At 37.5% G+C, this 10939-nt stretch overlaps 1 protein-coding gene across 1 annotated transcript in view; it reads right to left on the reverse strand.

Annotated features, from left to right (window-relative positions):
- The window catches only part of ttc1 (tetratricopeptide repeat domain 1), an 18420-nt gene continuing 7481 nt past the window's right edge, over positions 1-10939 (reverse strand). Inside the window, exons 6-8 of the mRNA XM_053648527.1 lie at positions 10032-10180; positions 7553-7607; positions 1-619 (exon numbers count right to left, since the gene is read on the reverse strand). Coding sequence (XP_053504502.1) covers positions 486-619; positions 7553-7607; positions 10032-10180 — 338 coding nt within the window. The 3' untranslated portion in view covers positions 1-485. The remainder of the gene's footprint in view (positions 620-7552; positions 7608-10031; positions 10181-10939) is intronic.

A 10939-nucleotide genomic window follows, 5' to 3' on the forward strand; every position in this document is an offset into this window, starting at 1 on the left:
GTAAGTCAGGAGAACTGTTTATTGATTTGCAGTGGCCTGTCCTTCAAGTGGACTTGCCAAGAAAACAATAGGGGATACAAACATTTGCCCTCAACTGGATTTATTTTTTTAAATTTGGAGATACCTACTATTACATTCCATAAAATAAATTAGTAATAATATTTAGCATTGTAGTAATTTTCATGCAATGTCATACTTAAACTAGTCTATATTCTTTCATGGTTATGGGATTTATAGGCTGTGGTTTCTTTATTATACTCAGTCAAAAGGAAAGTCAAATTGGTAGGAACTCTGAGCTTTGTAAATGTAATAACACCACCAATAAAGGCAACCAGTCACCAAGCAGTGATCGGCCAGATTCATTTTTACTTATAATTTAAGCAGAATTCTAGGGATACACCACAATACACTGACGAACATGTTGATGGTGCGCCGTTGCATTAGTCTGGTAGCTGCTGCTGTGCTGTAGAAGGGAGTCCATGCTGCTATCTGTTGTTGTTGGGATTCTGAACAAAGTTAACAGAGTAGGATCCTGAGTTGTCATCCTGTTTGACCTGGAAGTTGGCAGTAGAGAGGCCAAAGGGACGCAAAATCATGTTGCCCAAATCCTTGAGTTTACCTTTGTAGGCAAAAAGAAAAAGAAAAAGAAATAAAACAGGATTTAATATCAATAAAACAGGATTTCACATTTGTCTCTGTTTGTTTATATCTGTGAAGCTGTGACTGCAGTATGATCAATATGGAATATTTAAGCAGGCACAGGCCACTGTTTGCTCACTCACTCACACTGCTAACAAGGAAATCCTTGAAGGCACAGAGAGACAGAGGAAAAAAAAGAAGAAGAATTTTACCACAAAAACCCTAGCGTGGACGTGGCTACTTAATAATAATAATAACATCCTCCTTCATTCTTTAACCCACCAACTGGCTCACAACACCAAGACACAGGCCAAAGTTAACCTAGATAAAGTCATTGCAAAGCGAATGTACAGCTCCTGGAAAAAATGATGGAATCACCACACTTAGAGGATGCTCACCCAGCTTTTTTTTTTTTTAACTTCGTAGTAAATAAACAAATCACAGATCCGACACAAAACAATTTTTGTTTAATAGCTGAACATTCTGGCTTTGTGAAACATACTTCAAACAAATGACATGAAATTAATTGCATTTATTTTAATTAACGGCATTTTTTTCCCAGATCAAGTAGAGGAAAAAATTATGGAATCACTCAATGCGGCAGCACACCTTTTAATGTACAATTTGGATCAGTGGCCGATTGCACCAGAGGGAAGTAAACTCTACTGTAGCCTCGGTTGAATGTAAAATGGACACTACGTTGCGCCGTGACACAGCTTTAAAGGAAAACTCCACCCTGAATGACTTGCACATTAATCCAATATGATTTTCGATGCCATCCAAGATGTACACTCACAGAGCAGTTTATTAGTAACACTATGCTAATGCAGGATAAGGCCTCCGTTTGCTTTGAAAACAACCTCAGTTCTTCACGGCATGGATTCCACAAGATTTTGGAAACATCCCTTTGAGTTTCTGCTCCATGTCGACATGACTGAATCATGCAATTCCTGCAGATGTTTCAGGTGCGCTTTCATGCTGCGAATCTTCTGTTCTACCACATACCAAAGATCTTCTATTGGATTCAGAAGGCCACTGAAGAACACTGGTCATGTTCATTAAACCAGTTTGTGACAACGTTTGTAGACTCTAGAGATTGCTGTATGTGAAAATCCCAAGAGATCAACAATTATAGAAATGCTCAAACCAGCCCGTCTGGCACCAACAGTCACGCCATGGTCAAAAGCACTGCTATTACATTTTTCTCCATTTTGATGGTTGATGTGAACATTACCCAAAGTGGTTGGCCTGCATCTGCATGATTTTATGCATTGCACTGCTGACACAAGATTGCCATCAATGCCATCCTACTCATCATCTCACAGATCACGAACTTGCTGACCCGAGTCTCTGCCATAACGTAACTGTGCCGTATAACTGAATTGCATCCTGGAACTTTGAGTCCACAGTTTGCAGTCTCCACTATTTCTATGTTGGACTGCTTCTCATTAATATGATGTTTAATGTTGCTAGAAAATATTGAGTGAGAAAAGAAGCTCTTGATCTTTTGTTTTTAGCATTAAAACGTTTCTCCTATAAAACGGCATTGTAACCATGCTAGCAATGTCTTCCTGTGATGCAAGCATGACACACAGACTTCTTACAGGAATAACAAATATACAGCACCAGCCACCAAATTAGAACCAACTCGTTAAGCACATCAAAAAATATTTTAAACATTGACTTTTCCTAACAGTCTGTTCTACACATCATTATTGTTAATCCAAGACAGACTTTCCACCCTGATTTGTGTTCAGCTGGTGCAAATGGCTGCAGATTGTAATCTGGCATCAGTGTTCAACAGAAAAAGCCCAAAGGTAAATGTCAAATATTATGGCTTTTTAAAGCACAGTTGCTATAGACAACAGTTAAATTGTTCTAACAGTAGCAGAACCTGGCTGTGAAACTCAGCACAGCTGACAAGAACTTGGCTTTTGTTCCATCCTCCCTCTATTTTGAAGCATTGACTTTAAAAATATACTGAACTCACATTTTAAAACCTGCCTGGACTATTATCTCCAGTTCAATGCTGTGTAAAGGTGGATTTTTCTCTCAGCCTCCAGCACACATTTTACATTTTATGTTACGTGAAGTGGTAGCAAGGTGGGCGGAATGCAGCCACTTTTAAAAAGTGCGTTCAAAGTTGAGAAAAGAATGACTCATCAGAAAAGCTCAGTGATACAAGTCTGACAAAATCAGGTCACACAGTGAGGGGCAAGGGAGAAACATAAAAACGAAGGACAAGCGTGCCAATGAAAAACCAGCTGTGTTATTGAGTGAATGATGAAACAACTTGGGTAATTCAAAAAAATCCAATTCCCCACCCTAAATTTTGTCTCCTTTATTTGGTCACCTGCCGATTCCCATCCACCAGCCCACTCTCCCTTCCTTCTCATACAACAGAACGCAGAACGCACACTCCAATGGATTGCTGCTGTTCACAATCCACTGCTGTTCACTCTGCTGACTCATGACTGTGCAGCAACGCACAGCTCGAATCACATCAAGTTCACTGATGACACGACCGTGGCGAGTCTCATCAGCAAGAACGACGAGTCAGCATACAGAGAGGAGGTGCGGCAGCTAACGGACTGGTGCAGAGCCAACAACCTGCCTCTGAACGTGGACAAAACAAGAGAAATGGTTGTTGACTTCAGGAGCGCACGGAGCGACCACTCTCCACTGAACATCAACGGCTCCTCTGTGGAGATTGTCAAAAGCACCAAATTCCTTAGTGTTCACATGGCGGAGAACCTCATCTGGTCCCTCAACACCAGCTCCATAACCAAGAAAGCCCAGCAGCGTCTCTACATTCTGTGAAGACAAAGTACATCTCCCACCCCTCATCCACACCACATTCTACAGAGGAACCAATGAGAGCAACTGCTGTCATTAATCGGCTGTCGGGGAACGTCAAACTAGCAATCAAAGACTACAGATTTTGGCCTAGGATTATAAGAATCTCTTAGGATTCTCAAAATTTGTCTCAGACGACCAAATCATGGCCAAAAAAAATCGGCTTTAATCATGTTATGCATGTTATGTTTATATTCATATAATATAATGAATAATATAATGTAATGTAATAATATAATGAGCGGCTGTGGTTCAGGTGGTAAAGCGGGTTGTCCACTAATGGTAAGGCTGGCGGTTCGGTTCCCGGCCCGCATGACTCCACATGCCAAAGTGTCCTTGGGCAAGACACTGAACCCCAAGTTGCTCTTGATGGCAAGCTAGCACCTTGCATGGCAGCTCTGCTACCAGTGGTGTGTGTGTGTGTATGTGAATGGGTGAATGAGACACAGTGTAAAGCGCTTTGGATAAAAGCGTTATATAAGTGTACCATTTACCATAGCATTTTCTTTTTTTTAATTATATTATTCGTTTGCTATTACATCTTTTTGCACTACCTGTTATATCGAACACTTCTACACTAGAACTGTGTACTGGTTGGCGTTTCAGTCACTACATAATCCCGTTTTAGTAGTTACTGTACGGTCTTGTGTTGTTTGCACACGTTCGCAAGTGCACTGTGTAGGTCTTTAATTAGTCCTGTGTCGTCGCATGTGGTTAGTGTGTTGTTTTATGTAGCTACATGGTTCTGGAGGAACGTTGTTTCGTTTCACTGTGTACTGTACCAGCTGTATACAACATGTTCCAAATCATTATGCATATGCTATATTTGTTTGTTTTTCCTAAACAGTCAGTATGATTAAGGATTTTTTTCTAATCCTCAACAATTATAATACAATGTGGATATTATGACAAGTGAAAGAACTGATAATTGATGTTTTGAAAAGATGACAAAATAACCGAATGCAGAAAAGAATGCAGTTTGAAAACATTCAATGGTTTAGAATTAATTCAAAACAGAAATCTGCATGGACAGATCATTTAAAAAAAATAATAAAAAATTTTGTGTTCCTTCTTTGAGATGACTAACAACTCTCTCATCCATTGAACGTGTAAGTCCATGTATAGTTTCTGCCTGAATTTCATTTGAGGACACCAATACTGCCTCCCATAGCTGCTCTTTCGAGGTATACTGCTGCCCACCATCATAAATCTTCCTTTTAAGAAATGAGCACAGTTGCTCAATAGGATTGAGGTCAGGGGATGATGGTGGCCGAACCATCTTTTTCTCCTTTCATGCCCATAGTAACCAAGGAGTCAATGGTGTGTTTTTTGCAACATGGGATGTGAAGGCACGATTCTTCTTTTTATACTATGGCAGAATATGGTCGGTCAGGAACTCCACATCTTGTGGAGGTAATTTTGACACCCTCAAGGACTCTAAAGGGATCTACCATCTCACTTCCCATTATTCCAGCCCAAAACATCACTCCACCACCGCCTTGCTGACGTCGCAGATTTGTTGCAACAGGGAACAACTATTCACCAACTGTCAAGAACTCCATCCATCTGGACCATTCAGTAGAATAAGGCATTCATTGATGAATAAAACTGTATGAAAATTAGTCTTCATGTATATCTGAGCCCACTGCAAACGTTTCTCTTTGTGAGCTTTGGTTAGGAATGGCCAGCCTCTGGAGGATTCTGCATCGAGAGGTTCTTGGGACTCCAGAGACACCAGCAGCTTCAAATACCTGTTTTTTTTTTTTTTTTTTTTTATAGCTGCCCTTTTAATACCAATCATTTATCTGGCAGAAACTTTCTATAATAAACCTTTATCTGACCGAATTGATCTGTGCTCTGAATTCCTCACAAATCTTTTGACAGTTCTATGATCTCTATTCAGTTTTCCTGAAAGATGAGCTGTTTTCATGCAAGACACTGCATTATTTCATGCTTTTCATCTTCAGAAACATCTTTATTTCTCCCCATATTGCATGAGAACTGTGACTTGCTTAATAGTGTGGAACAACCTCTTTAAGGTTTCCATTTAACAAACTAATGAACAAACCTGTCTGAGATTGATAGCAGTTATCTAAAAAGATATGAGAAATAATACAAACACTTTCTTTGAAAAACTAAAACCTAAATGTTTATTTTACTGAAATCCTACTGATGTGTCACTTGCATAATAATTGGGAACACGGTGTATGGTTGAAATGACAACAAAAAGCCACTAGACAACAGCTTCCAACCCAGGAGAGGGAAGGCTAACGTGCTTCTTTAGAGACATGTGAAACCAGCCAACTGCATCTGAATTTTTTTGAACTTCTACTCATGCTGCATAACACACTAAGAGGAAATTTGTCCTGTTCTGCATCAGTCCATACAGGACTTTGCAGAGTTTTTAGTGATTTGATGCAGCCAAAAATGCTTAATTTTGCTGCGGAGCTTTAAAAAATGACAATTTTTTGTGCATTTTTTTTTTTGTTGCAGAAAACTACTTGAATTGGCTAAATTGCAACTGAATGAAACTGTTTTGTACAGTCTTTCACAGTGATGTTTGTTGGTGGAAGAGACCTTTTAGCGGTACTCATGTTTGATGCACGTGAAGAGGGCTTTGGCTGAATGCACGTTGTGACGACTTGCAATCTCTGAACAATATGGCGAATGACTTAGGAGCCCCCTCAACAGCGGTATCTATCTAAAAAATACTGGTACATGATGTGGCTGCTCTTCTTGTGATTTTTGGCCTTCAAATCTACCGTACTTTAAATTTCTATCACCAGAGTTAAACCAAACTTTATTTAATCTTTAGTACTGATAATAATTAATCTAATCTAGATAGCAAGCTAGACTTTTTAATTAGCTGATACAAGCTAGAATTGCTACGGTTACAGTGGGCGCATCACGCAAGTTTGTTTTTCATGTCTGCACAAAGAAGTACTCACCATGTGTGAAAGCACCCTAAATCATCTGGAATATTATATTATTGTACTCACATGCATCATCAAAAAATTGTCAATTTAAATTGTACATGTAACATTCAGCATGTATTCATAAGGATAAATAAAACAAATATACTGTATATAGTCTTTGTATATTTCAATTGAAAACATTAACAATGTGAATCATATTTAATCTGCAGTGTATTCAGGACAGTCTCCTCAAAAAGAATGATCTCAAGGATTAAAAATGATCACACTGCAACTGTGAGCTGCTTCAGTAATCCCCCTATTTTTAAAATCAAAATGTTCTGTACTGCAGTCTACTCAGAATGTTTTGTTCTGGGAACATCGAGCACATTTGGTCCCTTTGCTGTCATTCTGTTAGCCTTTAGCCTAGTCATGAGCTCACAGATTAGATTAGATGAACTGAGCTGAAAGAAAATAACAAGCCAAACAACAAACCAAGACCCTCCTTTTCTTCCCCGCAACAGACAAAAACACTCAGAAAATGCATGAGCCTTCTCTATTGTGAAGACATTCAATATTCTAATTTTATAATAGCAACCTGGGCTTCCAGAACACCTCAGCAGTGCCACAGGCTGATTGTCTCCATGCCACGCCGCATTGATGCAGTAATTCATGCAAGAGGAGCCCCGACCAAGTATTGAGTGCATAAATTAACATACCTTTCAAAAGATCAACATTTCTGTATTAATTCTTTATTCTAATATTTTGAGATACTGGATTTCCATGAGCTGTAAGCCGTAATCATCAAGATTAAAACAAAAAATGGTTTGAAATATTTCACTTTGTGTAATGAATTCAGAATATATGAAAGTTCCACTTTTTGAATTAAATTACAGAAAAAATTTTACTTTTCCACGATATTAAAATTTTTTGAGATGAAACTGTGTGTATGTGAACACATACACACATACATACATACATACACATTTATATATATATATATATACACATTTATATATATATATATATATATATATATATATATATATATATATATATATATACACACACACACGTACATATACACACACACACACACTACATATTTATTTATTTATTTATTTATTTATTTAGGGACATCTTACCCAGCATCTCTTCTTTCAGTTTCTCATTTCGTTCCTCGATCAGTCGTGGTAATCTCTGCAGGAGAGGATAATAATAATAATAATAATAAAAAACGTCAAAATTACGTGACCCATTAAACAGTGTAAATATAATGCAGGATTAAGTATGATATATAACAATAGCTTTAAATTCCTGATCTAATTTCTGTCACATCTCTTAACGTATGAAGAAACTGGATGAAAAATGCAAGATAAAATGCTAAACAGTGTGCCAAACAATTCAGTGCTTGTCTAGATGTCAGCGATGAGTCTTAGAAGTTTAGATTTCGTTCTGTGCGCTGTGCATAATTCAGGAAGCGGTGTATGTGGCTTGCAAACTGTATTGCACCTCAATTCGTCATATGTTCTTATTGTTTAAAAGCTGCAGTTTGAAACTGGCCTAATGAAAATTTAAAGTAGCATTATTAAGTCAGTCTCCCTGAAAATCCTGAAATATTAATTCAACTTCAGAGTTGTTGGGTCATAACTGGCACAAGTTTTATTTAGGCTTACATAAGAATAGGAGGAAATTATTTTAAATTTCAAGCACTTAAAATATTTAGTAAGCCAGAAACATCAGAATATGAATTATTAATTCAAACTTACAAATGTGGATTTTCCAAATAATTACATTAAGAAAATAGCATATACTTAGTTTTCAATTATAAGCTAATTGCTTACCATGTTGGATGAAAATATTATTATTATTATTATTATTATTATTATTATTAATAATAATAATAATACATTGTAAAAGCAGAGAGCAGTAAAACTCGAAATAAAATCAATGTAGAAATACAAAAAGCTTCAAGAGGCATAAGAATTCACGTATAATTGCATATTTCCTTAATATGAGGTTCAGTGTAATTATGAGGCCCTGCAGATTCTCACCACTTCCAATACATCATTTTGATGCCACAACCTTAGGCACTACTTAAACACTATTCGAAAGTGTATTGATTTGATGTTTCGAAGCTTGTTTAGCTTCCTTTGTGGTCACCAGAAAATCTTTTTTGAATAATGTATTTTAATTTCAATGAGCAATATCTATTCATATTGAGCATCAGACTGATATCCTCTCCTTTCCTCCATCACTGTTTCTGCATGGATCCCAACATGTCCGACGGACAGCTCGTCACGTATGGCAGCTCATCAGCTGAAACTAAATCCCAGATGCATCCTCGTGTCAAGACATTGTGATCTCCCTCGACAATTCTCAGATCTCACACCATCTGGCAACGCAACCTTGGGGTAGTTCTGGACAACCAACTGTCCTTCTCTCACACTACCAACCTACAGAACCCCTAAAGGCACCTTTGCATTAAATGAATAAATAAACAAACAAAATCTTATTTAAATCTTGTGCGAATGTGAAAATATATTTTTTTCACAAGATTTATTTTTCTCTTTCTTAAAGAAAACAAGTGAAAACAAGTATTAAGCAAGTGAGCACCATAATATTAAGTGGTGAGCACACAATACTACAGAACAAAACAGAACATTACAGGGAAAAAAAAAAGATGTTCTGTCCATTTGTTTTCTCAGAATATTCTCTCTTCTGCATGATTTTTTTCTGAAAGAAAGGGACACCGAGTAATGCCCTCCACTTACGTTCTCTGTTTTTTGTTGTTGTTTTTTTTCATGTGCATGAGATAATTTTCTGTTTTCAGGAGATTTTTTTAGTATGCATGATAAGGGTTTTTTGTGCAAAGGTCACTTTAGGGGCTCTGTACTAACCTGACGCGGTCATACAGGTTTCTCTTATAACACAAGAAGGACACTCAGGTGCGTGTTCAGCCCCTTATTATTTTGAGACTGCAACTCACCCTTTTTCCCCCAGACCCTTGCAACTGATCCAGAATTCAGTGACTTGTTTTCAGTCTTCCCACACAAGCCCATTTCGGTGTTTCCTCTGCTGGCTTCCTTTATCGGCCTACATCAGATTCAAATCCCTGATGCTTGCCTACAAAGCCGAAAGCGGACCAGCGGCTGCCTACCTGAAGGCACTTCACACCTCACTCTGCACCACGCTCCCTTCAAGCATCTGAACTGAACCCACCATCTCTCAAGGTATTAGTCCTGGTACCCAGATAAAAGTATGTTGCGTCGCTCTTTAATAAATGGAAAATTGTAATTGTTGGAAAATTGCTGTGGTATTAGAGGGGAAAAAATTCTTTGGGACATGCTGTTATAGGAAAAATAATCAACTTCACGGTGGTAACAGGAACTTTGATTTACAGCAGGTTGCATCACACCATACAGTCAATCATTATTATTATGATTGATTATTAAAGTAATAGATTCCTACAAATTGTTAGAGATTATCTAATGAGTACAGCTGTACATGCAGTTCATTGCAGACCCAGACAAACTTATCAAAAAAAAACTCATTGTAATCAAAAATCAATTTTGTTTTCATTTAACTGCCATGTTCATTTTCTAAATACATAAAGAAACTTACACAGCAGGCTTCTCTTGCTGCCGGGATGCCTGGGTCTTTTTCCAGCACAGCCTTGTAGTCCTCCAGAGCTTCATCAAGCTTCTCTGTCTGCTCATATAGCTCTGCTCTTCGTAGAATGGCACGCACATAATCTGGGTTCAGCTCTATAGCTGGAGAAGAGAGATATGGAAGAAGAACTGAGAACACTATAGTTTCAGAGGTGCGGTGTAAATTGTATTTTGTGCCAGTAGCTTCGAGTTTCCTGAGCCATGACACAGGTTCTTCCTCTACTTCTCTATGACAGTGCTAACTCAGCTATCTGGAGAACATTTGAGGTTATTTCCAGCTAGCGCCTTCTCCTGACAACCTTCCCCATTAGACATACTTTGCAGTAATTTGGCAAATATTCAATAACTTAACTGACCATTTCTCAACTCATTACAGAATTAGATATTAGACAGAATTAGATATCTCACCTCATTACAGAATTAGATATTAATACACCTCTTAAATTAAAATGCCTGAAAGCACTTTATCCATCGATCATCAGTATGTTGCTGCAATATATAATGTCACTAGAAAGTCCGATATTAACTGATGAAACAAGTAGCAGACTCTCTATTAGCAAATGTCTCAATATTTATATAGAATATGTACTTTATACGTTCTATATAAGGTTTATATACAATCTGTACTCTTCAATACAGGAAATTAAATTGGCCAGAGAAAGAGATCAGTACAATAAGAAAAAAATCTGAAATAGTGGTGGGCAATATGACAAAAATCAAATGATGCATGAAGACATATTGTGATAATAATCTAATAATCTGATGGTCAAATAGTCATGTTAGCATTTGGAAAAAAAACAAACAAACAAACAAAAAAACAACAACTGTAAAATACCGTGTCCAGTAAGTTTATGTAATGTC

The sequence above is a fragment of the Ictalurus furcatus genome, chromosome 18 (assembly GCF_023375685.1).
Source record: "Ictalurus furcatus strain D&B chromosome 18, Billie_1.0, whole genome shotgun sequence".
In the NCBI taxonomy this organism is placed as follows: domain Eukaryota; kingdom Metazoa; phylum Chordata; class Actinopteri; order Siluriformes; family Ictaluridae; genus Ictalurus; species Ictalurus furcatus.